The sequence below is a fragment of the Drosophila arizonae genome, chromosome X (assembly GCF_054131065.1).
Source record: "Drosophila arizonae isolate 15081-1271.41 chromosome X, UAZ_ARI_1.0, whole genome shotgun sequence".
NCBI lineage: Eukaryota > Metazoa > Arthropoda > Insecta > Diptera > Drosophilidae > Drosophila > Drosophila arizonae.
This window is the reverse complement of record NC_142927.1, coordinates 13,347,932-13,375,828: the sequence shown is the minus strand read 5'-3', so window position 1 is coordinate 13,375,828 and position 27,897 is coordinate 13,347,932. Positions and strand designations below refer to the sequence as shown.

General features: G+C 42.1%; 7 protein-coding genes across 9 annotated transcripts; 4 read left to right on the top strand and 3 right to left on the bottom strand.

Annotated features, from left to right (window-relative positions):
• Positions 1-102: 102 nt before the first annotated feature.
• On the bottom strand, positions 103-20,090 carry LOC108618215 (uncharacterized). 2 transcript variants are annotated; one of them, XM_018014139.2, is made up of 4 exons: positions 17,546-17,825; positions 3,816-4,334; positions 3,075-3,728; positions 103-1,111 (listed from the first exon to the last, which is right to left on the bottom strand). In XM_018014139.2, the coding sequence occupies exons 1-4, from the start codon at positions 17,586-17,588 to the stop codon at positions 729-731; spliced, it is 1,599 nt and encodes a 532-aa protein (XP_017869628.1). In that variant the 5' UTR covers positions 17,589-17,825; the 3' UTR covers positions 103-728. The 2 variants fall into 2 exon arrangements, with proteins under 2 accessions (XP_017869628.1, XP_089331637.1); XM_089475511.1 differs by lacking the exon at positions 17,546-17,825 and adding an exon at positions 18,615-20,090 and having other exon boundaries at positions 104-1,111.
• inaF-A (TRP channel auxiliary subunit inaF-A) lies at positions 4,458-4,738 on the top strand. Its single transcript, XM_089475513.1, has one exon. The coding sequence runs from the start codon at positions 4,472-4,474 to the stop codon at positions 4,733-4,735; it is 264 nt and encodes an 87-aa protein (XP_089331639.1). The 5' UTR covers positions 4,458-4,471; the 3' UTR covers positions 4,736-4,738.
• Positions 5,741-6,347, top strand: inaF-B (TRP channel auxiliary subunit inaF-B). The gene has a single exon (XM_018014188.2). The coding sequence runs from the start codon at positions 6,038-6,040 to the stop codon at positions 6,272-6,274; it is 237 nt and encodes a 78-aa protein (XP_017869677.1). The 5' UTR covers positions 5,741-6,037; the 3' UTR covers positions 6,275-6,347.
• Positions 6,354-7,248, top strand: inaF-C (TRP interacting protein inaF-C). The gene has a single exon (XM_089475512.1). It carries the CDS (start codon positions 6,824-6,826, stop codon positions 7,223-7,225), a length of 402 nt encoding a protein of 133 aa, XP_089331638.1. The 5' UTR covers positions 6,354-6,823; the 3' UTR covers positions 7,226-7,248.
• Positions 10,784-16,835, top strand: inaF-D (trp-interacting inaF-D). Its single transcript, XM_018014159.2, has 2 exons — positions 10,784-11,421; positions 13,470-16,835. Exons 1-2 carry the CDS (start codon positions 11,196-11,198, stop codon positions 14,321-14,323), a joined length of 1,080 nt encoding a protein of 359 aa, XP_017869648.1. The 5' UTR covers positions 10,784-11,195; the 3' UTR covers positions 14,324-16,835.
• Positions 20,091-20,226: 136 nt separating the features above from the next.
• Tango10 (transport and golgi organization 10) lies at positions 20,227-24,029 on the bottom strand. 2 transcript variants are annotated; one of them, XM_089475510.1, is made up of 4 exons: positions 23,455-24,029; positions 22,355-23,354; positions 21,410-21,567; positions 20,227-21,341 (listed from the first exon to the last, which is right to left on the bottom strand). In XM_089475510.1, the coding sequence occupies exons 1-4, from the start codon at positions 23,803-23,805 to the stop codon at positions 21,087-21,089; spliced, it is 1,764 nt and encodes a 587-aa protein (XP_089331636.1). In that variant the 5' UTR covers positions 23,806-24,029; the 3' UTR covers positions 20,227-21,086. The 2 variants fall into 2 exon arrangements, with proteins under 2 accessions (XP_089331636.1, XP_017869649.2); XM_018014160.2 differs by having other exon boundaries at positions 22,355-23,351.
• Positions 24,030-24,518: 489 nt separating this feature from the next.
• On the bottom strand, positions 24,519-27,894 carry prtp (thioredoxin domain-containing protein pretaporter). Its single transcript, XM_018014149.2, has 3 exons — positions 27,589-27,894; positions 25,860-26,268; positions 24,519-25,799 (listed from the first exon to the last, which is right to left on the bottom strand). Exons 1-3 carry the CDS (start codon positions 27,774-27,776, stop codon positions 25,176-25,178), a joined length of 1,221 nt encoding a protein of 406 aa, XP_017869638.1. The 5' UTR covers positions 27,777-27,894; the 3' UTR covers positions 24,519-25,175.
• Between the last annotated feature and the right edge of the window lie 3 nt (positions 27,895-27,897).

Genomic DNA, 27,897 nt, shown 5'->3' with positions numbered 1-27,897 from the left:
GGACTATACGATACCCTGGCAAACGAGAGACTCTAACTTGGAAAGCTGCAAAGCTTCAATATGGCTCTGTCAGAGCTTTAAGATTCACAAAAGCTCGAGTGTATTTATATAGATTTTTATATAATTAATAATTTGTATAATTTATAGAGTTGTTTATTTTTTTGTTAAAATATGTCTTACAGTATAGTAATAATTATATATAATTCTAATATGATTTTTTGTTGTCTTCCATTTTCATTCAGAAATAACAAAATTCTGAAGAACTATTAAAAATGGTTTATATTATAATATTAAATACTGAAGAATACTAAAACAGCGCCAAAGACCAGCTCTAATCACATCCGACTCTCAAATTGGCGTCCTGAACAATGAGTTTCAATTACACGAGCATACCCCAGCTGCTTACACATGCTCCGTACAGGGTATAACAAGAACAACAACTATAGAAATGAGCACAAACATTTACTTAATCCATTTCCAATGCAATTGCTCTCGTTCCCGTTCCCGTTCCCATTCCCGCTCCCGCTCCCGTGCCCAATCCCATTCCCGTTCCCATTGGTCATTGCCATAGTCGCTCCCATTGACGTTCCCGTTCCTTGTAGAATTCATCCAGTTTTTGCTTTTGTGTGTGTGTGTGTTTTTTTTTTGTCGCTTCGTTTGTTTCTTCTTCTTCTATTTGCTTAATACAAAACGTAGAGCCACATAGAGCTAGATAGTAGGGGCTACAGTTACTTAGAGCTAATTTCCTGCCCGTTGGCAGCTGAGGATTGCCGTTTGGCCTTGGACTTGGTCTGCTCCGGTAGAAAGTATGCCATCACGGTAAGAACGACCACGAAGCCGAGCAGTGTCCAGAAGGTGGCGTCGCAGCTGCTAAACAGCAAATTGCCCAGCACATTGCTGCCCACCACAGCGCCGAGTCGGCCCACCATCATGATGAAGCACATGCCCATCGCATTGATCTGCGTCGGATAGAAGTCCATCGCGATGGTGCTGACCAGTCCGCCGCAGTTGCCAATGGCCATGGCCAGGGTCACCGCAATCACTATCAGGATGAATTCCCGTAGCCAATGGAGCAGAGCCAAGCACACGACTGTCAGCACCATCCAGGCCACTGCAAGGAGAGAGAACGAGAGAGAGAGAGAGAGAGAGGGGAAAAGATTAGATATAGTAAAATAAAGAAATAAGAGTGAGAAGAGAGAAGAGAGGGGAAAAAAATGAGGGAGAGTGAAAGAGGAAAAGCAAGAGGGATGCAGAGGGAAAGTGATCCAGAAAAATTAAGACAAAAGAAGAAGAGGGAAACACAGAGAGAGAGAATGAGAGAGAAAGAGAGAGAAAGAGAACGAGAGAGAGAGGGAGAAAATGAGAGAGAGAGATCGAGATAGAGGGAGAGAGAGAACGATATAGGGGGAAAGAGAACGATATAGATAGGAGGAGTGAGATGAGAAGAGAAAAAGATGATAAGAAAACAAGTAAGAAAACTCTAGTCGAGAGTGCTCGACTAGATACTACCCTGAACCCAACAAATAAAAATGCTCATTTAGTATGGCTGAAATTTCAATTTCGATGTATTTAAAAATATAAATAAAATACCAAACTCATTTAATAAAATATAAAAATATTTTGAAATAATTAAAAAAAAATTAACATCAGTTGCATCGACCGGGATTCGAACCGCGACTCCTCGGTCGAGCGTCATGCTGCTAACACACTAGGCCACCTCACTCCTGCTAGTGGCGCTGGCAAAACTCAAATAGATTCACTGCTGCAGCGCCATCTACCAAAACTAAATGAAACTAACTGCTGATGTGATTCTAAGAATCTGCTAGAATAACCAAACTATTAAAAACGCACATAAAGTATAGTTAAAATTTCAATTTCGGTGTATTTAAAAATATAAATTAAATAGAAAACGTATTTATGAAAATATAAAAATATTTTGAAACAATTTAAAAAAAAAAACATCAGTGTTGCACCGATCGGGATTCGAACCGCGACTTCTTGATCGAGCGTCATGCACCTAACACACTAGGCCACACCACTCCTGCTGGTGGCGCTGGCAAAACTCAAATAGATTCACTGCTGCAGCGCCATCTACCAAAACTAAACGAAACTAACAGCTGATGTGATGTATTTGTTGTAGCTGCTGCACGTGCGTTTGTTAATTGGCCAAATATTTGATTATTTTTTATTAATTTTTGACTGAACGGAATTTAATGAAACTTTCAGCATATGATCTACATATTATATTGAATATTTGAGAAATTTGAAAAAAGAAAAATCATTCACAATTAGCTATAGAGGCACCTGATTTGAACTTGAATGTTTTTACTCGATAAAAACATAACGGGATGATTTATCGAATTTTAAAAGCAAACTCGACGTCCGCGCTGTATATACGGTCATTTTAAAAAAAAATTCAAGTCTCTAGCTCTTATATCTTCGGAAATCGACGCGTTCAAACATACGGACAGACGGACAGACGGACAGACGGACAGACGGACAGACAGACAGACGGACAGGGCTAAATCGACTCAGCTCGTCGCCCTGATCAAGAATATATATACTTTGTGGGGTCTGCCACGCCTCCTTCTGCCTGTTACATACATTTCAACAAAACCATTATACCCTGATTTCCCATTTTCAATGGGTTCAGGGTATAAAAAATATGTCAGACAAAATTGGAGAATCTTTAAGAAACAGACAACAAAAGAAAGAAAGTAAATTATAGTAAGAAAGAAAGTGAAGAAAGATGAGAGAAATGAAGAGAGATAGACGAAGTGAGGAAAGATGAAAGAAATGAAGAGAGATATACGGAGAAAAAATTAAGGGAGAGATAAACGGGAGTTCTTCGGAAAGTTTCTCTCATTGTGTTCCCTTGATATAATTCCACTCATATTTTTAGCTATGTGGAACTAGCTATGTTCTCAAAACCCGACCTTCTCTATCTAATATTCTCGCTCCGAGGTAAAGTTATACTAGGATTAAAGATATAGTCTTAGGTAACTACAAATTGCCATTGATATCCAGCAGTCAGATGAAAATTGAAATAGGCGAACTATGCCTGGTATACTCACTCAATAGGTTCCGCTTGCCAATCATATCGATGGTGTAGGCGAAGATTAAATAGATGACCGTGAAGGCGGCTCCAATGGTGATCATCACCAGGTAGGTACTGACGTCAGCCTTCATGGCGCAGGTGCCATTCTCGGCGGGATCCGGTTCGGTATTGAAGTTCTGCAGGACGGTGCAGAGGAGTGCGCCGTAGGAGCTCTCCTCGCCCAGTTCGTTGAGTATGGTGGGAAACCACATGAAGATGCCCTGGGCGATGCCGTAGATGACGAACTGCATGCCGCAGATGTTGAGCGTGTGGAAGACGCGAGAGCGATGGAACAGCGGCACCGTCTGCTGCCAAATGAGACGCAGCGCGTCACAGACGCTGTGCACATTGGACAGGCTGGCGCCGCCGACCTCCGGGGCCAGGCACTCCACGGGATATTCGCTGGCGGGCCGGCCCGAATTGTAGGCGTAAATCTTGCGCAGCGTCTCCAGCGCCTCATCGGTGCGTCCGTGAACCAACAAATACTTGGGCGTCTCGGGCACCGTCAGCAGACCAATCAAGGCCAGCAGCGCAACGGAGACGTCAGCGATGAGGAACACGCGCCACGAGGCAACGTTCACGCCCAGCATCGAGCCACTCAGCTCCAGGGGCAGGATGCCGATGGCCATGGCTGAAAGAGGGCAGAGCAGGTGAGAGAGAGAGAGAGAGAGAGAGAGAGAATAAGAGAGAAAACGTATCAGGATCTGGTGAGTCTTACCTGGTGCAAACATTATGGCAATGCACAAGAAGCAGGAGAGCAGCGTGACGTGACGAACTCGTGTTCGGTTGCCATGGAACTCGCCGCACAGACTGAACACGCACGCCTGTCCGCCGGAGATGAAGAAGCCCGTCAGGAAACGGAAGGCGATCAGCATCCAGATGTTCACCGAAAAGGCCGAAATGATCGAGGTGATGGCGCTTAGGAGCATCGCTAAGCGCAACGTCGTGACGCGTCCCCAGGTATCGGCCAGGAAGCCCACGGCATGGGAGCTGAGCACAACGCCCAGGAATCCGGCCGAGGCGAGTATGCCCTGCTGATCCAGCGTGGCCTGCAGGTCGCATTTGACCAGGGGCATGATCAGGCTAACGCCCATTATCTCCACCATGACGGCCATGAAGCAGAGCCCGCTGACGAGCAACAGCTTCAGATGGAAAAGTCCGTGGCCCGTCAACGTGATGGCCTCCTCGAAGCTGTATTCGCGTTTGTCCAACGACTTGCGCTTGCTCACCGCAGTGTCTGCAATACAGAATCGCCCATCAATCACGCGTCAATCAGAGTGCCAATCAGTCGACACAAGTCGAAGCTCATTTGCATAATTGGCAGTGCCTTAAGTAGGGGCAGCGCAATGCGCTCCTCGAACAGTCGGTGTCGTCATGTCGGAGGAAAGCGCAGATCCGGCTGCTGACTTGTCGGACGATGTGCGTCTGCCCAAGGAGCAGCCGCCGCCGGCCTTCTTTGAGTCGAAAACGTTTCGGCTAATCTCGCTCGTCCTCTATCTGGGCGGCATAAGCGGCCTGGGCATGGTGCTGGCCCTCTACTATCTGATCTTCTTCGATTCCGGCATGCCGGACATTCATCTCAAGTTCCCCGTCTCGATTGGCGGCCACCCGGTGCAGAAAGTGCACGAGTACCAATAGCCGGTGAGTCCCACCCAAGTCGATCCCAGCCCCAGCCCCAGCCCCAGCCCCAGCCCCAGCCCCCAGTTCAAGCCAACCCATACCCTAGGCAAACACAGCCCTCAGCCGGACACATTTGAAACTGACCACTGTCGCTTGCCTAATTGGATTTGCCATTCGGACAATGGCTAGAACGAATTGAATTGCTCGACCTGTCCATACCCTGTAATGGCAAAACCAGTCGAGTGAGTGAGATCATATTGTAAATAATCAAGAAATGCACAAAACTTTCATGAATTGAAAAAGTTAGTTTAGAAGTGCATGTTAAGTACATGTTAAGTCCATGTTAAGTCCATGTTAAGACCATGTTAAGTCCATGTTAAATATTTAGCAGACACACATATATGTTCTTGAATGAAATTTCAATTAAAAATATATACGTGTATATGTATATGTAGTATTTTATTCAGGTTTTATTGTCTTTTCCTAGAGGGTATACCCATTTATTTTGAAGAAATGGTATTTGTGCTATTTTCATTCAGATTGTCATCGGGGTTTTTCCTTAGGCGGGGCATCTTTTCTATAAGAAAACTTGCAATTGCAGCTTGCAGTGGCCGACTAACAGATATCCTGTACACAGTATACAGGCAAGATTTCAGATCCATTTAGGCATGTTGAATTGGACTGGGCTCATGAGCTGGATTAGCTAGACTAACTCCCCAAAGAAAACTCGCTTCTGCCTGTAACAAATACTGTGGCAAAAACAATATACCCATCATGAAGTACTAGGCACAGGGTATATAGAAAAACAAATGACGACAACGTCGACAACAAATCAAACCAGGTCAAGTGGCCAAAGCATAGAGCACGTGATGTGGTTGAGTGAGGGGCTAGCTGAATATGGGCATGAGGAGGAGGAGGAGGCCAGGTGGGTGGGTGGTTAGTTGGCTTACAGGTGGAGGGTAGAAGCTTCTAGGCAGCTGCAGTGCTGAATCTTATTAGTGTGGCGGTCAAGACGCTGCCTTCATCAGCGGAGCACGCTCGACTCGGACACGACCGAGGCGGCCCGGACAGCGCGAGGGCAGCGGCAGCAGCAGCAGCAGCAACAGTAGCAGAAGAAGAAGAAGCGAAAAACCGCAAAAATAAACACATGAAATGCAAATTAGCAGCAAATGCGACCGGCAGTCGCACGCCTCGATTCAGTAGCCCTCCAGAAACGCCGAGCCGTGGAAGAGCGCCGAGTTCGAACGGGTTTCGATTAGTTCTAAAATATAATTACATATATAGACACACATATAGTTAAATATATAATAGCTGGATATCATGTCTGCGCCCACGCTGAATCTGGCCGCCATTGTCAAGGAGGCAAAGGACGAGGAGATCCAAGTGCCCAAGTCGAACGATTTCTTCGAGTCGAAAACCTTCCGCCTGCTCACCCTGGTCCTCTATATGGGCGGTGTCAGCGGCATGGGTCTAACCCTGGCCATGTACTATCTGTTCATCTGGGACTCGCGTATGCCGCCGCTGCCCATCTTCAAGCATACGCATCCCATTGGCTAGGCGGAGGACACATGGACGACGGCATCAAACACCAAACTCTACTCTCTTCCTCTTTCATTTTTTCCTTTTTTGGGTAAGTCTCTTGTGGAGGGAAGGTGTCTTAGGGCACCGTCCCTGACACCGCCCCGCTTTCACTTTGTTTTGACCTGCGCTTTATGCTAAACACACGGATTAATCGAGTGGGCGATGTTTGGGTGCGTGGGCGTGGCAGGGCTGCTCATCCAATGCGAAATGCAATTCAATGAGCCGTGGTGGGGTCGGCGCAGGGGCGAGGGACCCTCTCCGGTCTTCATTTGATATACAAGTGAATACGAACGAAATACAAAAAAAAAAAAAAATTGACAGGCACGCAGAAAACTAATCCGCTTTAGCACCTACTGGGCTAGCCAGCTCAGCGCCACTGCGTCGCTGGCGTCCGATTTTGATTTAATCGACGTCGACGTCAATCAAATGAAATCAGTAATCGGTGCGACGCACAGCTAGCCGGGCCAAAGAGACCCTCGATTCACTGGCCATAGAGCGCAGAGCGGAGATATCTGAAATTCCAGCATGCCAGCCGAAATCCCAGCCAGCGCCAACCTGGCCAAGATTGTCAATATCATTGGCTCGAATGTGCGCGAAGTTCCAACAGAGTCGGCGAGCGAGCCGCCACCAGCAGCACCACGTGAGGCGACCTCCGCCATCGGCAGCTCACGGAGTGTGCGTCTCGCCAGCAGCGGAACCCCTCGCCGGGCCGCCTACTGCTACGTGCCCAAGTCGCCGCAGCTGGAGGAGATTGTGTTCGCCGAGCCGACATGCTCGGAGCGATTCGCCCGCTACTTTGTGCTGGTCATCTATCTGTGCGGTCTCTGCAGCCTCGGCTTCTTTCTCTCCATCTATCACCTCTTCTTCTGGGACTCGCGCATGCCGCCCGTCTTCAAGGGCCAAAAGAAGCCGCCGGCCTTTGGCTAATTGCTAGCTAGCTGACCACGTTGGTAAGTGGATGGCGGGCGGGCGAGGAAGAGAGTGGCAAGACGAGCTAACTCTACCTTTTTCTTATAGATAGATATAGATACTTTGTATAGAGCTATAAGAGGGAGAAATGAAGGGGTCTGAAGAGGTAGAGATGGAAGATTGATCAACTTTTGCGCCATATATGGGGGCAAGGGAAAGAGACAGATGATGGGGAAACTATGTAAGAATACTGCACTTTCTCATTGGGCTACCCTAGTTCACATTAGACAAAAGTTCAAACTTTTATAACATTTTTATATAGAATCTATATAGAAATCTGAGCTATGGCTATATATGGAAATATGTGCCTATAAGGGAGATCTCTACTAACAGATTTTTTTAATTAAGAGAGTAACGCAAATGAGGAGTACAAAAGTTCTTTAGTTTTATTATACCCTGAACCCATTGAAAATGGGAAATCAGGGTATAATGGTTTTGTGAAAAGTATGTAACAGGCAGAAGGAATCATCGCAGACCCCATAAAGTATATATATTCTTGATCAGGACGACGAGCTGAGTCGATATAGCCCTGTCCGTCTGTCCGTCCGTCCGTCCGTCCGTCCGTCCGTCCGTCCGTCCGTCCGTCCGTCCGTCCGTCCGTCCGTATGAGCAAAAGGATCTCAGAAGATATAAGAGCTAGAGAGCTGAAATTTGGCAAGCATACTCGTGTATACCATAGGCAGTACAAGTTTGCTTTATTTTTTCGATAACTCATCCGATAACTTTTTTATCGAGAATAATCGAAAAATCGACAATGTTTTTTTCAGCTTATTTTGAACACTTTTAGACCTGGAGACTTCAAATTTGCGTTGTATATAAAGTTAATGGATACAAAGATTTTGTAATTTACAGATTTTGGATACCACGCCCCCTTCGCCCCCAATTTGTAAAAAACGCATTTCAAGTACTAGAGACTTGTGCTTTGAAATGTACACACATTTAAGCCATATGATTACGCTCTAAAAGTTTCATTAAGATCGTATGTCTACAAAAGAAATTATTCAACAAATAAATTCTCGTTATATTGCCCACACTGCAGTGCAGCCCAAGCGCAGCCGCTGCTAGCTGCGCAGTTTGCAAAGCGCGTGCTTATACGTGCATGTGTATGTATGTGTGCATAAAAGAAGTCCAGAATGATTAGAATATCAGTTTGGAGGGTTCAGGGTATCTCCTAGTCGAGCAGTCTCGACTGGAGCCTTCTTACTTGTTTTAAATATACTTCAGTTTTTAAAGGAGTGACAGAGAGAGAGAGAAAGAGGGATAGTGTGTGCATACAGGGTATCTGCTAGTCGTGCATCAACAACTCCAGCAAACTCCTATTTTACTTTACTTTACAATCTGCTTGATTGATGGCAGCTCTCTATTGCGTATAAGAGTGACTTATACGCAACAGCGATACCGTTAGTTGCCGTTAAAAGGAACGACTATTTTTGAGTTTGTTTGCCATTCAAGGTGGCGCGACACCTGCGAAGAATCCTTGAGGGCCATTTGCAAACAATGTTGCACTCGCTGTAGCTGGGCAACCGGAATGGGCGGAGGGGGGTGGAATGGGCTCTGAATGGAGGGAGGGAGGTAGGTAATGGAGGTAGAGTGGCTGAGGCACTGGGCGCTTGGCCTACATTTGCGCCAGCCACATGATGAATGTGTGCGCGAGAGTGTATGCCTATGTGTGTGTATGCCTGTGTGTGTGTGTGTGTGTGTGTCTCGCTTATACAACAAAATCAATGGCCAACCGCTGCAATCGTTCGATGCCCGCTCTCGGTCTCGCTCTCTCACGCGGCCACTCTCTGGCGCGCACCCTCTCTCTCAGTTTCTGTCTCTGTCATTCGCTCTCTCCATCTCTGTCTCGCGCGCGCAGTTGCATTCGTTTCGTTGTCCTAGTGACCTAGTTGCAGATTATTAACCTCCAGTTAACGACAAACGGATTTGCCGAATTGAAATGGAAAACAAGTAAAAGTTTTACACAATGCACAAAGGATATACTCCCCGTATACCCTGTAAAAGCTAATTACTAGGGGCAGATGGCGTAGGGCTAGACATAACAGAGTAGAAGAGTGTAAGAGTACAAGAGTTTACAAAGATCCAAAAATATAGAGCAAAGCTCTAGTCTATGCCAAGTGTTTTCGATGATCGCTATGTTAAGAATGTTATTTAATAGAGCTTTAACAGATCGGATTTGCATCATGTCCTAGCTCATACAAGAGTTGTGGCATATCTACTGAAGCTGCAGCCGAGCCTACCCTCTGTTGTCGAGTTTGTAGGGCATTGAAAAGCAATAAAGCAGCGCATGGCGCTTGCTGGCGAAAGGTGCGCATGGGGCAGGTGCTGGTGCGGTTGCAGGACATCCCAGCAGCGAAAGTTTCCCACACACACACACACACACACACATGCAGACAGACAGAGATAGACACCTACATATACTTATACACAACAGTATAGTTGAATTCGCCTTGCCCACTGTTGTCCTTCGCACACAGCCGTCTGCGAAGGTTGTCCCGGACACGGTCACACTCAAAAGTCAGATGCAGCGCAGCGACTGCAACGACTGCAACGACTGCAGCAACTGCAGCAACTGCATGGATGCCAATTAAATTGTCGAAATGTCTGGAACATGATTTCATTTGAATTATGGACGAATGCGCGCTTCGTTGAGTTTTTTCTTCAGTTTCTTAAATTATTTATTTATTAATCATCTATTTTTGCGGTCAAATTGAGGCGCGCATTTGTATTTCCGCGTGCAATAAACAACAAAAACGAGCGTGGGCGTGAACGTGGGCGTTGCGCTCTTGACACATAAAGCAGTGACAGGGCCTCAAGACGTGCCGATATGCTGCCTCAGTCGCTGGCGCTGGCGCTGCCGGCGTCGCTGTTGCAGTCTCAGCTCGGCTGGCTGGCTGACTGACTGGCTATGTTTTTGTTTTGGAATGCCAGCGGCGCGTGCCAGTTGCATTTAAAAACAACAACAACAACAAAAGCAACAGTAAGACAGCTAACGAACCGCATCCAGACGTCGCGGTCGCAGCTGACGTCGACGTCGGCAAATTTGTATGTAAATGGAAATGAAGCGAAATGAGCAGAGGCAGGCAGGCAGCGAGCAGGCAACGAGCAGGACGCGAGCAGGCAGTGAGCGAGCGGCTGACAGCTGGCGTAGAGTAAACAGGCATTTTATGAATGAAATTATATGCGAAAAATGCCGAAAAAGCGCAACGCAATGTAGAGGATCGCAAAGGCTAGAGAGAGAGCGAGAGAGTGAGCGAGCGAAAGAGGGAACGGAGCGGGAGAGGGAGTGTGAGTCGGGCGACAGGCTGACACGAAGTCTAAGCCGAACGAAACGCAGCAGCAGACGACGAGGAGCAGGCGATGCCGATGACGATGACGATGCCGCGCTGCCGCTGCCAATGGCTCCTGCACCGACTGAGGCAGCAGCTGAAGCAGCACCAGTAGCAGCAACAGCAGCAGCAGCAGCAGCAGCAGCAGCAGCAAAGGCTCTGCTAACGGCAAAAGCTTTTTGCGCTTGGGCGTCATTTCGCTTGCATTCGCTCGACGCGTCGGTTGGCAGCTTTTTTTTTGGGTGACGGCGACTGTGAGAGCGACGACTGTTCCAACTGGAGCTGTCAACAATAACAATAACAAACTACAAGAACTTTGCATTTATGTACAACAACAACAACAACAAGTAGACTAACAAATTGCACTGCCAAGAAGAAGAAAAAAACTTTAAAAACTTTAAATATATACATCGTATATATGTATATATAGACATATATGTATAGAAAATGAAAGTGCATAATAACAATAAATAATTTACAATCAAAAATATATAAACATCCAGCAACAAAATCAAAAAAGAAAACAATCTGAAAATAAGCAGACACAACGAAAATCAAAAGAGAAGCAGAGCAACAAGAACAGTTAGACAACAACGAACATGAATTCCAAAGTCAATTCGCTGGAGGAGAAAGTGAAACTGCCGCCAACGGAGACAATAAGCCGTTGCTATCAGCCGCAGCAGAGCAACCGTAAGGTCATACGCATCCTAACGGTAGCCGTCTATGTGCTGTGCGTATCGCTGGCGGCCATCATGCTATCGCTCTACTATATTTTCATATGGGATCCGACCATACGGCCCTTCGTCACCAAGGCCAATCAGTGCGGTAAGTGTTTTGGCGGCGACGGCGACGGCGACGGCGGTGACGGCGTCTAACGGCACATGCCCAAAAATGCCGTTAAATAAGTTAAGGATTAACTGTAACTGAAACTGCACTAGTTTTGCAAAGTATGTGGGTGAGGTGGGGCAGGTGGGGAGGGGGGTAGCGGGGAAATGTGGGTGCTTTTGGGCAATGGTCAAGTGGACATGGAAAAGAAGGAGGGGTGGGGGTAGGGTTCCGCCACTAAATCAAACTGGGACACAGGCTTTCAACTAGGCTACAGCTAAATTGCATATTACACACACTCACACACGCACACACTCGCTGGCACTCACACACACACATTAACTAGCTGGAGCGAGAAGTAGATGAGGCGTTATAACAATAACGGTAACGGCTCGGAACGCTTTCGGTTCTCGTGCGGTTCTCGTTGTCCCGGAAGGGCGTGAGAGTTTGCTTGCATGTTCTAGCCGTTCTTCTTCTTCTTCGGCTTCGTCTTCGTCTTCCTCCTTCTTCCTTCTCTACTTGTGTTATTCTTGTTGCTGTTGTCCTTTTACAGTTTTGTAAATCAACTCGAAATTGGGTCAATGGGCTATCTCTCATGCGTATGTGTGTGTGTGTCTGTGTGTGTGTGTGTGTGGTAGTGCCTGCATGGCTTTTGCGGTTCAATAAACGCTTTGTCACAACCCATGAAATTGGCTCAGCCAGAAAAATTTGCCCAATGCTTGACCCAGCACTAATGCATTATCATAAAGCAGGCCAATGTGTGGTTAGGAAATATCGTTGAAGTACCGTTAAAATTTAGATATCAAATTTTATGGGTCTGCAAGGCGATTGCGGGCAACTCGGAATTGAGTAGTTTATAATATATAAATATTGTATTTATATATTTGTGTATAACTGAATGATAAGAGTCGATAAATAGAGTTAAATAACTTTAATAATTTTATATTTTATAGAACACTTTGAAGTTAAAAGAGAATTCAAAGCGAATTCATTTACATATATAAGTATAAGCTCGGCTTCTGGAGCTGAATCTATTAACTCTCAGATAATCTTATATTTACGCACTTATACACACTCTTATACGAGCTCATTTCAGAACCCATTTAGCTAGCGTGAAGCTGTAATAAACCAGTTCTGAAGTCCACTCTAGTCAGCCTATATTTGAATGTTTTTAAAAATAGTTTGACCCAGTCTAAGCTGTGCCCACTTAAAGCCATTCCAATTCCACATTTATCTATTAAAGTCAACTAAGTATGAGTTCGTACTGACTTTAACTTGAATACAATTTAGAAATGGTAATAAAATCTAGTTTTTTCATTAGTTCTAGTAGTACATTACAAGGATTGAAATTGTTTCGTTTTACACTAAAAGCAATAAATTGGGATAGCTTGAGATTCATTTAGAATATTTGTTCAAAAATATATATAGCTACACAATAAACTTTAGCAAAGTCTATGTTAATTTGCTGGTCTTTATTGAAGTTTTAAGAGTTAAGTTTGAGAAAATGGGTGTACTGGCTCACGATAGAATCGATAAGTATTGGTCTTGTATGTGTGACTGTTAGTATGAACTTGATCTAACCAATTGGACATATTAGTTCTTCGATAAATATAGATTAAAGTGCAACATATCGATAAATATAGATGCATTTTAAGTGAATCGATAAATATCGATTTGGACCAATTGTTTTTCAAAATAAACTACACCTGACATGCCACCTCTTCTATGAATACCGTCGATAAATATAGCTGCAGGTCAAGCAAATAGATAACTATCGATTCATTTCGCGATTCAAACCTTAAAAAACTCCTAGAGATCGTCTGACATTTGATATCTGATATATTCACAAAAATAAGACTCATTGATTGGATCTATTTCTTTTGTATCTGCATAAGAATCAATATAATTAATTATCGATAACAAATTTTTCGTAAATACACATACATAAATAGCAGCTCTGAAAACAACAGTTAAACTGATCAGAGAGTAGACTTTCCGGGTATCGCTCTACCTGACTTTTTCTCAACAATATTCCATTTTGCTTGCAGACAAAATTGTGATACCCGAAAAGATTGCCATACGCCTATTAAACTCATCGGAAGTCACCGCAGAGCAGTTCTACAAGCACATCCTCGAACAGTATCGCATCCTGAACCACTTGCAAATGCAGCGCCAGCAGTTCCTGCAGAAGCAGCATCTGCAGCTGCAGCAGCTGGAGGCAAGCAATCGCTTCCAGGAGGTGTTCGCCACGGCCACCATCTACCAGGCGCATCAGCAACCACGTGATCCGCTCCAGAAGTCAAAGGCTCTACAGGCTGCCTCGTCGTTGTCCTCGGCCTCCATCTCCTCCCTCGCCCTGGCCAACAATAGTAGTGGTAGCAGCAGCAGAGACCCGTTTCGCCTAGAGCCAGCAGTGAATGGGGACAGCTCGTCGCACCACCTGCCCCTCGTGCTAGACACTTCACCACCGGCAGAGGGCAACATTCAGCATGTGAAGCGGAAGACTCATCGTGGCCATTATAAGCACCATCGCAGTCGAGCCGGTGCCAAGAAGCTGGCGGAGCGAACCGGTGCCACTGCAACCGTTAGCACTACAGCCAGCGAGCAGCCAACTGTGGCTGCACCACACGGCTACATGGATGCCCCACTCAATCCGGCAGCCGGCACCATTCTGCAGCAGCCGCTGCAGCTCTACACATCCATGCCCATACCGCTCATCCTCAGTCCGAGCAATGGGGAGAAACGCCTGTCACACCACAGCCACAGCCATGCGCACGGCGAGCGGCGGGGCATGGGTGGTGCACAGGCTAGACGACGCGCCACCACAGCCACCGTATCGGGCTACGATGCGCAGACCTACCTCAATCCCTTCCTCACCGGCGAGCTCATCTTCGAGAAGTAAGCAGCTGAGCCACACTCGCACTCACACGCACACATACACACCGACACAGACACACTCACACTCGCTGAGAGATACACGTTGAACATTTGGCCAAAGTTTAGCTAAAGATACTTTACTTTAAGCATCTGGCATCGGCACCGGATGAGAAGGGAATCGAGACTCGGACACTGTCATATCACACAGTTATAGCCAGACTTTTACTACTACAACTACAACTACAAATACTTGCACTCTAGCAGATGCATCAGATATGACTATATCACATATACATATATATATCAGAGTTGGCTTTTCAGATTTCTTTCTAGGCCCAGTTCACACTGAACTCTATATCTAAATGGCAAATGATTTGATATAATTGACCAGCTGCTAAAGTTCCTGGTAAAGTTCATGTTAGTTGAGCTTCTTCACAGAGGAATTGTCAATTGCTGCACTCTTTTGACCGGAGAGGGTCAACAAGTTAACAGAGAATTGACATATGTTAACAGCCACTTTAACTAGCTTGGTTAATATTTAACAGCTAGTCAAACGAGCAGCTAAATTGAACTTCATGCTCATTGTAGAGCAGACAATGATGTTAAATGGATTTGAAATGGAATTGCGCTCAATGAAATTCTAGAACAGCTCTGGTAGAGGTCATAGACGATGCACTGCACGGCACCTAGCGACACCTCCCACTACGTATATACAAATATATACACACCCAGACATATATATATATCCAAATATTTCAAAGAAAACAACTATATATATATATATATATATGTATATTTAAATATAGAGGGGCTTTACTTAACACTGATTCCTACAGATATCCTACACACACACACTCACACAGAGAGAGACACACTGGCAGCACACGGCGAACGCAATACTCAATAATAGTCATAGATGATATATAGTGCATGCGATAGTATCGCATGCGAACGTTAGTTAGGTACTTACTGACATATGTACCTAGACGGGACCCACTCCAATAGAGCGTCACTCACTGCGGCAAGCAAACGACACCCCACCTAGGACACTGCTTTAAGGCAACAACAATAACTAGTTAAAATCGAAAGATATATAGTATATATACATATATGGTATAATCACACTCACTAAATATCACACACATATACATAGCTATACGTATGTATATCTATATCACTATATCACTCACGGCATCAAAGATTTCGGAGAGGGTTCGGCTTGGCATGAATATTTCATAGATGGATTACAATTGTTAACGATGTTTATACGATATTTGTATATAATATAACACCAAGTGCACAGCACACATATAACTAACTACATACCTATATAAGCAGAGAACAATATTTATATATATGTGGAAACTACAATCTTCAGTTCAGTTACGCATAGTAATTGTGAGTGGACAAATATCAAGTTGAGTCATTTTTTCGCGCTCTCAAAAGTATGCTACAACATTTATATTTACGAAATGGAACTTTCAAATAGTAGTGCGTGTTTTTCTTTTCTTTTTTTTTTTTTTAACCCTCATACGACATATAGAATGTTGGATATGCATATGTATGTAAGCATGTTTTTTTTTTTCAATAAATCTACTTTGCATTGAGATTTGTGTAGCATCGTAAAGTTATAGTGAGACAAATTGGAAATTGAAAGTATACATATATAAATTGCTATAATATTATATATACATATATAATACCGTAGAATTTAGTATCAGCAAAAAGTTTTGATAAAGTGTTTGTTCCTAAAAGAAAATAAATATTTCAATTGCAATTAGGACGAAAAAAAAAAAAAAAATTTATAGTAAAGAATATTACTATAAATATTTGGGTAAAGTTGTCATTCGAAAAAAAAACTCATTTTGGTCCAAAAAGAAAATTTATTATAATACATATTAGTAAAAGTTTGTATTGAAATTTAGAACAAAAACTATATATGTATATAAAATGTGTACCTTTTCTATATATATATAAATAATTTTTTTCATGAGTGTTTAGTGTACTTGCATTCTCTATATATACATACATATATATCTCGATTTGAACTTAAATTGTTGTCTTTGCATAGCTGGAGATTTTCTATTTTTTGGTTAAAGCATGCATTATTTTGTGCTCTATATAGTGTACCCCATATATATATTCATCTATATATATATAACATATGGCACATGACACATGATATATGACCTATGATATATGACGTATAACATTTCCATAAACATATACGAGAACTATTTACATATTTGTATAATTGATAAATTGCTGTGGCGCACCTTCATAATAAGAAAAGGAACTGCAAATGCGCACCCAAAAAAAAAATAAATAAATAAATAACTAAATAAAAAAAATAAAAATAAAAAAAAAAAACCAAAAACAATAAAAAAAAGAAGCCTTAAGAAATAAACCCTATATCATATACCAAAATCGCAATCAAAAAACCAAAGAAAAACATTACCACAAAAAAAAAAAATAATAATAATAATAAAAAAAAAAAAATCAAGTTGAGGCAAATAATTATGAAAATAAAAACAATATGGCTTTACGATATAGAATTGTATCCTGTAACTGTATTTAAAACTGAAAAATCATATAAACTGCATATAATATAAATACACAAACACACAGACTCACACTCACACACATACACGTATATGTACTATGTGTGTACTTAGTGGAAAATAAACGAATCATTTTGGCAATAATAAAGCATAGAATGAACTATATATAAAAAAAAAAAAAAAAAAACAAACACAAAAAATTGTTTTCATTAACGATATAAAGTGACAAGGAGTCGACAAAGAGATACCCTTGAAACCTCGCAGACTGAAAGTGAAATGAACATAGTGAAAGATAAGATTGAAAAGAAAGCACTAAAGAAACTTCTTTATCATGTTAGTTCTAAATGTATATAGAAGTAATAAATCCGTTATATTTAGAATTATCTACTTAAAGAACTATGCAGCGATACTTATCAAATATATAACAACTCAGTCTAGCCAGGTAATATAACCCGCCTAAGCACCCCTTACAGAGTATGGACAGTCGAAGAATTTCTGTCCTGCTTTAATGAGAATTTAATTAGCTTTACAGCTCACATAAAGCCCATTGTTCTATATTAATTAGTGGAACAGCTCCTCGAGTTCTTATCAGCGAAACTTCACTTTTACACAATTTAATTACACGCAGGCTCGGAGCCGAGAAGTGTTTTCTTTTATTAGCCCTTTTTTAATGGGGCTTAACTCACCGAACTCGCGATCACAATCTATCACATAGCCCGGATTATCCATGGCACCAGATTACTTATGTCTATATATATAAATATATTCGAAGCACTTAAAAAAAAGGGTTCAGAGACTCGAATAATCGCAAAATCACTTGTGTATACTAGTCTAGTCTAGTCTAGTCATATGCCCAAGTATATCTCAATTTTAGATAAGTTGATTTTTCACTGTTGCGACCACTGTCGTTGCCAAAATTCGACTGATACAGCCCGAGAGCAGTCAATGCCACTTTAAGCATAAGCATATACCATCTGGTAACACGCTCTGCGTTCTATCTGCTATTATTATATGAGTCAATTACAACGGTGTTCTGTAAAGCGATGGATGAAGAGCGATGAAGAGCAATCAAACACATAAGATAAACAGACGTTCAAAAGTAAAAGTTGGGTATGTCAGACGGGTTAGGTAACTCGCTTGCGACATGGGACTAAATGGATGATTGAACTGATTAACTGAGTGATTGATGACCCAGCATCCAATCTGGATTGCATCTATTGACTGACTACTAACTGCTTAACGGATTGATCGATTTATAACTAACTGATTGGTGTATGATTGATGAAGTATTAGTGATTGATTCACGATTGATTGACAATTAATTGACAATTGATTGATGATTTATTGGTCATTAATAGGTGATTGATCGATGCTTGATTGGGGATTAATTGGTTATTGATTGATGATTGATTAGAAATTGATTGATGATTGATGGGTGATATATTAATGATTGATTTCTGAATATTTTCTGATATATTATATAAGTTCTCTGATTGACTGACTGACTGACTGATTGATTGTTATATATTCTGATTGACTAATAATAATAATAATAATTGATTGACTGACTAAATAACCAACATTAGCCCTAGGAATATGAATCAGTTGAATGACTAACCGAGACACACAAGTATGTATAGGAAACTACCAGAATGATTAAATCGGATTTTATTTTAGAAATGTGGGCTATAATTTTTCTGTCAAATCAATATTGGATATCATATAGCAATAAAAATAACTCATTGAAGGTCTTACCTGTTAACCACTCTCCCCCAATGCAGCTAGGGTATTTGAAGATTGGAAAGAACTCTTGGCCAAAATGTCGTAATAATGGTTTAACATGGCGCTATAAAATGACTTAAACAACCCACTCAGATATCGCTAAGAATATCTGCAAGTCAGCGCACGAGTGGGCGTGGCCAGCACCCGCAGTCTCTTGGCAGACGGCGCACGAGGTGCTTGATTAGGCCCCTCCACACGTCTTACTAAATATGTATTAGTGCTCAAATAAAAGACGTCAGAACAAATAGGAAACTCCGAATAGTGCAAAGCCTTATCGCAAAGGAAATTCTTCTCAAGAGTCGTAAGTACAAGTAAAGGATATCCTAGAAATGGATCCTTATTATATATTCAATATATATACTGTAGTTTGTGTTTCACATATGCTACAATATATTATTTGATTTAAAATTAAAACTAAGCTTGATTTTATTCTAGATTTTGAGTTCTTTATTTACACACTAAAAATTGAGTGATTGTAATTTAAGTGAATAAATTAAGAATATAAACATAATTTATGAGCCGAACATGGAAAGTGCTTAAATAGACATCAAACAAGCAAAGATCGTTACAGAATTAGCCTAGGGTAGATACATATGAACATATGTACATATATATGTATGTATATCTCTGACCTTTTGATATTTGCACTTTAGAAAATGTTTCAAATTGACATATAAAATATGTTTAACATCTGGTTTATTATATATGCATGTATATACGTATATATGTATATACCCCCTGATTGCTTTAATATACAATGAGTGCATCTATTACACAATTAATTAAAGAAACCAAATCAAAGCAAGCAACAAAAGTGTTGGCAATGCCTTACAATTATATCGTTATATATCGTTGATATACAGCTCTATATATACATATGTATGCTATAGGATATACAGACTTTGATTTAGATAAACAATAGTTTTTTTGTCTATTGATAAACATATCGCTCATCCTCTATCTCGCTTACACACGCTCTCTCCCTCCCTGTTGCGCTACCTGAAACTCTTTGTACCTTACTCTTCTTATCTATGGGCACTTTTCGACACATGGATATAATATATGCCTGGATTTATATATATGTATATATGTCTAGATTATTATAGCGGTCGGCTTAAGCTGGTTTCGTTAATGCTACAATAGAACAAAAGCCAAGTCGTCTGTATAAGTTTGGCTAAATATTATTTACAGCGAGAGCTAAACGAAATATATGTATCCTATGCTTTACAAATACACAGTTATCTCTCTAATGCAGCAACATAACTTGGTAACAGCCTTACATAGATCGGCATTATCTTGCTGTATACCAAGCGGTAAAAATTTATGACTCTTTCCTTAGGTTGTCAGCTGAAAAGGCAGATGTTAAAGCACTTGAAGAAGTAGATGAAGCTGGTAAGAGAGACGAACTGCTATCTCATTCAACGATCAAAGTTCACGTTAAGCAAATGACAAGGAAATCATGCTATTGTCAAGCAATCTGGCAACGCCAGCGCAATGAGGATAAAGTGCCTGGTAAAGTTAATGGCAATTGTTGACAACTGTGTGGCAAATACATTGTGGCTTATAAAATAGTTAAACACTCACATTCGTTTCTATACAAATCAACGTTTATTAGAAATTTATCCTTTCCATAGTCTAGTTGCAATGTTTCTTGGCATTGCGATCAGTAAATATATTTGTATTTTGGTCTAAAACAGAAAAATAAGTTGAAGAAGGTAAAAAGCCAACTACAAAAACATTAAATAAATGGCCCTTTTAGCTAAACGCTTAAGTTTAAATTGAATTCAAATTAATTTATATAATTAAAATAACATAAAAACTATGATACAAATTAGGGAATTTATAAAAAACGAAAACAGAAAATATTGCAGAAGAGACACGCCCATAGACCGTTACTTGAAAGTTAAATATACAAATATATGCATATACATATATATACCATGTTTAAGCTGGAATTTTTACAGCAGAAAAAGTAGATATATGACGCATCGATGTGCTACGAAAAGCTGCGCTTCAAATGGTTTTCATTTATACAATGGATTTAAAACTATTTGGAAGATATATATATATTTATATATATCTATATATACGTATATATATATATATATATACTGTCTATATATATACATATATATGTACAGTTAAACATAGAGCTAGGTGTATGCACACAATTCGAGCAGATCGAAGCTAAAAGCTTCCAACGACTAGGATCAACCAGGGGCTGGGCGGCTACTATTATGCTTTCTCTATTTTGCAAATGTGTGCGTGTGTGTGTTGATTAACTCAAAATAGAAATGAAGCGAGTGAGAGAGAGAGAGAGAGATCTCAGCTTTATGCTAGTGCATAAGGCCAAGCGCCACTGTCCGCAGTCTGCAATCTTCTGCATTTCATTCCAAGGAATTGGTAGATGTTCATCGCGAAGTCTATTTTCATTGGTTGATTGGCTCAAAATTGAAATGGAGGCGCATCACGGCAGGTGTGCGCATCCATTGGCGTTATGACGACGTGCAGGGAGAGCGTATTGCGCTGACTGCCCGTCAAGTGTGGACTCAAGTTGCGGGAGGTCTGCTCCAGTTCGTCGAAGGGCAGCAGATTATCCAAATTGATGACACGCGCATTATCCGAAAAGTATTCCGTGCGATGCACCACGGTGCGTATGTGCTCAATCTTGTTCTGCACGCCAACAATCAGCACGGCAACCTGCGAATTCGATATTTGCATTAAAGTACGAATCTCTGGTATGACAGCCATTTGGGGTATATACGCACCTTGAAGCGCTCCTCGCCAATATTTTTCAGCTGGCACGTGACTCGCAGCCGCACCGTGTTGATCGCATAGCCGGGCACGTCCTCGCCCCAGACCATTTTGGCCTTGTTGTACTTGACGCCACGCGGAAAGAACTCGATTTCCCAGATCATGCAGCCGTCTTAATGGAGAATCAAATTCAATTTTAATAAAGGCAACGATACCAGTTGGAACGATCAACATTTAAATTAGAATGCTTTTATACACTGCTTATAGTGCATACATAGCCTCTTGTATAAATAAGGCTCTGTTTCGTAAGCCTATCTAGTTTAATTATTAAAGAAATATCCATGCTGCATTAGACTAGAGTGTAGAATCATTCTACTAGTAGAAAAGATCTTTGTTCCATTCTACTCTACACTTCCATTCGATTCTTCTGTACTCTGTTTTATTCTAAGTTTCTCACTACTCTTGTCTTTTCTACGCCACCCTACTCTATGTTTCACTCTTCTCTACGTTTCACTCTACACAGCGTTCCACTCTACTCATCGTTCCACTCTACTCTACGCTTCACTCTACTCTAGTCTTCTTCACTCGCTCTACGATTCGCTCTACTCTTGCCATTTCTACTCCGTCCTACTCTATGTTCCAATCTACTCTACGTTCCACCCTACTATATGCTCCACACTACTCTACTTTACGTTCTACTCTACTCTTGTCCTGTCTACTCTACATTCTCCTCTAGGTTCCAATCTACTCTATGCTCCACCCTACCTTACGGTCCACCCTACTCTACTCTATTCTACTTTACGCTCTACTTTAATCTTGTCCTGTCTACTCTACTCCATTCTCCTCTAGGTTCCACACTACTCTATGTTCTGGTCCACAGTCTACTCTACTTTTACCTTCTCTACTCTACGTTCCATTCAATAGTTGCATATATGCATATATAGATCGACAACACTCACCGTCCTTGGTCTCCGCAATGTGTCGTTGCGAAAAGAAGCAGGTGACATAGTTTTTATAGTCCTCGATCTTGTCGAAGTTGTGCACTTTGATGCCGAGGCTCCACGTGTCGTTCCAGTAGAGACGCGGAGTGAATTGCAGTTGGCCGCCTTCAGTTGCGCGAACCTCGCGCACGCGATCTTCCTGCCCGGACTGATAGCTCAGGCCGATGGCGATGCGATCGATCAGAAATTTCTTGTGATATTCCATGAACGGAACGACGAGTGAAAGTTCTCGGGGCGTCATCATGGCGAAGCGTATGTGCATGACAGTCTGCTCGATTAGCTCCATGAAGTTGCTGGCCTTCTTCTCGGCGCTGAGGCCCGGTTGGGCTTCGATTAGCTTACGGCGATGCAGCAGCCACGTCTGCAGGATGCTAAACAGTTTGTACTCACTGGTGACAACGATGTCGTTCTGCTGCAGCAGTAACTGCAGGATGGCCGGATCCATTTCCACAAAGTCCTTGGACTCGGCCACCAGTTCCAAATTGTTTTTGAGGAAACGCTTCAGCGTTTCGGTGAGATCATTGTGCGTGGGCGTAAACGAGAGCGTATACTGCAGCCAGGAGACCAGGAAGCCATTGGTCGCCGCCTTGGCCACATGCTTCGTCATATAGCCGATGCACAGCTCGATGAGATCCCGCACATTGTACTTGTCGGACAACGCCAGCATTGGCATCACCGTCTGCAGTGTCACCTCGATCTGGCCCACATACAGATACTTGATGAACTGTGGAAACACGGCCGAGCAGCAGGCTTCCTCGTGCAGCTCAATCACGTGCTTACTGCACTCGTTCCACTGTGGGTTCATCAGCATCACCTGAAAGACATCGCTGCTCGCACAGAGTATGACGCGGTGCGCCGGATACTCCTTGCCATCCACCAGCAGAACAATGTCCGACATCAGCTGTTCCGCATACATGTGGGCGATCTTATTGAGCACGCTGTTCGGGTCAATCATCTGCTATACGCATAAACGCATACGAAATTATCAGTTTAGATTGATTGTGAAGATTTTGTTTGTAGGATTAGGGGCGGGGACTAGTTGCCATTTGCATACTCACGGTGCTCGCTCCATCTTGAGCTTCGTCTGTTTCCAGGCACTTGCGCCGCTTGGCATCCTGGTCATCGTTGAGGGCTGTGCTGCCCTCTGTGCCATTGGTGGCTGCAGCTGCTGCCACTGCTGCAGGGGATCCATTGGTACCACTGTTGGGCTCTGCAGCAGCCGGACTAGCGCCCGCACCAGCTGCAGCCGCTGCAACAGCCGGAGCAGCCGCAGCGGCTGCGGCACCACCAGCTGCCGCAGCAGCGCCAGCAACACCAGCGGCTGCTGCTGCTGCTGCAACTCCACCACCACCGCCACCACAGGCAGCAGCTCCACCAGAGGCGGCCACACCGTTACTATTTGCGTTCATAAAAATCTTTGCACTCGCTTCTGTTTACCTCATGGTAAACACAAGCTGACACAAGCGCCGTTACTAGTCCAGGTTCAATTGATATGACAACTCTTGCTGAAAGTTTGTGTTCGTCTCGCAGGACATGCCCAATTGGTGAATCTCAGTTTCAAGCAATATAAAACAACAAATTGCGTTTGTGTTACAGTGCCGTGTGACCGTTTTAATTGCACTATAACAAAACCCTGAAATGCATTGCACACAAAAATACCGAACGTTAACAAAAACTTAGTATATAATTTAAAATATATAATATTTAAAGTATATAAGAAAATTCTGCTTATTAAAAGAAAATTAGAATATTAATAAAAAATAAAAAGTACACCTATAGCATTTTTCGCACAGGATAAACGTAAGTAATTACCATGAAATATAATATAATAAGTGACTGAAAAAATACTACAACACAGAGCCAGAAACACTGCCTGGAAGTATTTTAGCGAAGGCAAAAACCAAAATACCAAACGTCTAAAAGCAAAAAGCATTTAATATGAAACCGCAATTTTTCAAAACAGTTTTAATTTACGTAAAGAACATTAGTAAAAATGATGGACATTACTTGAAAGGAAACAAAATTGAAAAATTAATTTCGAAAGAAACAGTCCCCATATATTGCTTCGTTCAATATCAATGATAAACATTAATTGCCAGATGTATCGCAATGTAATAAAAGATTAAAGTCTTTATTGTCTTTATTGGATTCTTTAATATGTATAAATTATAGGAATTGATTTAAAACAAGAAATTATAAATGATAAACAACAAACTGAACAAATTGGTTTTCAAAGTCTCAAGTTGAGATCAAATATGCCAGATTTCTCTACTAATGTAATATGTGTATATGCTTATTTCTCTACATCATAATTAATTATTATTAAATTCACAATACAATATCAAAATTGTCAGAGAAATATATCAGTTAAATTGCATTTGAATATTTGGCACATGTGAACAAAACTTAAAAAAAAAACAGAAAAACAAAAAAAAAAAAAAAAAAATACAGAGGAAGCTAATGCACAGCAAACAGAATAGGACAGTCACAACACAAACAGATTTACATTTGTGGCGTACATTTAATTGTTTTTGTTTTGATCATTTAATTTTAATTAGATTTTATAATTATTATTTCTGGTTGATTTATGTTCTTTCTATCTTTCTTTTTGTCTAAATGGATGACTACACTTCCCTCACAGAGGCTGCAACTGCATTCCATTTTGTTTATAACATTCGCATGTGATTCCGTATCTGGATTTGTTCACCATTTGATGTAGATGATGTTGGTGTTGGTATTGGTGTTGGAGCTGGTTTTGGCGTTCATGCTGATGTACAGCTTACAGCTCGTCGTGGCCAATGAACTTCTTGACGTACGCCTGCAGCTCCGGCAGCGAGCGACTGCCCTCGTACTCGTTTTGACGCTTGCCGTTCTTGTAGAGGAAGAGGGTCGGATAGCCCTCGACCTGCTGGTCGACGCAGATCTCCTTGTTGTCCGGCGAGGTGCAATCGACCTTGGCAATCACAATGCCTACCGTCTCTGTGGCCAGCTGCTCCCAGGTGGGCTGCAGCTTCTGGCAATGTCCGCACCACGGCGCATAGAACTTGACGAAGGCAATGCCATCAGCGATGGCCTTCTCGAACTCCTCGCTGCCATTTAGCTGCTGCACTGTTTGCTTCTTGGCCTCATCTTGCGCTTCTTTGGTCGCATCGTCCAGGTCGTTGTTGTTGGTGCTGGGAGCACCGATCATCTTCTCCACGTAGCTCTTCAGCGTGGTCAGGTCACGGGAGCCGGCATATTTCTCAATCTTTTTGCCATCCTCGATCCAGAGAAGCGTGGGGTAGCCCTTGACCTCAAAGTCCTGGCAGATGCTGCGATATTGTGTGCAATCGATTTTCGAAATCGTTACATCCGGCTCCTTGATCAGCTCTGTGGCCAGCTCCTCCCAGGTGGGAGCCAGGCGCTGCACAGGCGAATGCAATTAATATGTGTCCAGGAGTAAAAGGCAAATGGATTCTCTTACCTGGCAATGGCTGCACCAGGGTGCAAAGAACTTGACAAAGTGATTGCCGCTGGACACATGCTTGGCAAACGTGTCCTCGGTCAGGTCAACGACCTTGCCCAAATTGGGATTCTTGTCACCGCCCTCTTGCAGCTGCTGCTCACTCAGGTCCTCCTCGGCTGGTGTATTCAGCTCCTGGTTAATGAAATCCGTAATGGCAGGCAGATCCCTCGTGCCCTTGAATTTGACGGACTCCTTTTCGCCCAGCTTGAAGAGACGCAGCGTCGGATAGCCGGTCACCTGATGGTCGGCGCACAGCGTCTGGTGCTTGGTGCAGTCCACCTTGGCAATGGTCACCTTTGGCTCATCGATGTTCATGATCTCAGCCAGCTGCTCCCACAGCGGGTGCAGACGCTTGCAATGGCCACACCTGGAAGTAAAGTTGTACAATCCATTGAGATCTCGAGTTCGAAAGTTACCCAAAGTCAATTCTTTGCCGAAATTTAATTAAAAGTATTTAAAATCCGTAATAGATCGATTTTAGCTTTGATTTTAATAGACATAATTATATTGCAAACCGACAAATCATAAAATCGTTTCGAAACACTTCTACTTACATACATATATTATCGCCTTCATTAAATTAAATTAGCTTTTGTTTAACTATTACAAGTTGTTTTTTTTTTTTTAAGATAAGAAGTGTGGAAGCTTTGTATGATTGTAGACAAAGCACACTCTATGGATTAGGGGTACAACAAAGCGGGCATCGACCAGTTTTTGAATACAAAGAGCTCATGATATGCGTCTAAATATCTGTATGTCTATATGTAAACGCAGATAACATCGCAATTGCTGTACGATTGTAAATTTTGAAATCGTATATGCGTGAGCGAATGTGTGTGTGTGTGTGTGTGAGCGCATGTGAGTGTGCGTGCTTAGTGTGTGTCAATCAAAGGCGCTTCTTGACTTTAGCCAAGCTGAAAAACTAAAATGAAAAAAACCTAAGTGAAAGCTCTTTGACCGCTCGTAGCGCCCTTATCAAAGTACGTGGTATTTGAAATTAAAAAAAAAAAAAAAGAGTTTTAATCCTCAATTCGTCACATAAAATATATAATATAAAGTGTACTTCTATGCTATCGCTAGATTTCGAGTGCGGCATTAATTAATTAAATTAAAATTAGAATAGGAGGCAATTAAAAATGAGAATGGTGGAGAGAGAGGGGTAATATGTGGGAGAAAGAGATGGAAATAAAAATAGCTTCTCATTTTTTAGAAAAATTATTCTAAACTCTAGAAGATATCGTGACACGAATAAAATTTTAATAAAAGTGTTAGAAGAAAAGAGATAGAGAGAGAGTAAGACAGATAGAAATATAATTAGGCTCTTATTTATTAGCTATTTTCATAGATCTTTGTCAAAAACATATGTGTGTAAATAATACAAGAAATAATTTCAAGTCGTGTAGCGGCAACTTATTTACTTCACTAAGTCAACACAGATGAATTTGCAAGCGTGTGTGCGTGCATCCATATGTGTCAACAAGCAAATGTGTTTTTTGTTTTTGTTTTTTTTTTTCTATGTTTTCATACGCATGTATGTATGTACGTTTCTTTAAGATTGCGTGGCTTTGCCTGCATGCGTGTGCGTGTGCTTGGTTCACTGCAATTCCATGAAATCTTGCCGAGTTTGCATATTGCTCGATGAGCCAGTCGCGGTTTTTTTCTTTTCCTTTTAAAATTCATTGCTTACCATGGCGCAAAAAATTTCACAAAGACATTGCCGGCTCCGATTGCCTCGTCGAATGTTTCCGGATCGAGTTCAACGGCGAATTGTTTCTCATCGGCCGGCTTTGCTGATTCGTCCGTTGATGCGGTTGCCAAAAATGGCCTGAAGGTGAGCGCACAAATGGCCAGCGGTATAATTGATTTAAACAACATTGTGGAGTGTAGAAAATGTTTGTCTGTCGTCTTTGCACTTATTAAATACACTACACCAAATATTGGTCGTCTGCGGCAGTGTGACCAGCTTCAGTTGGTACAAGTTTCTAAATTAGCTTGC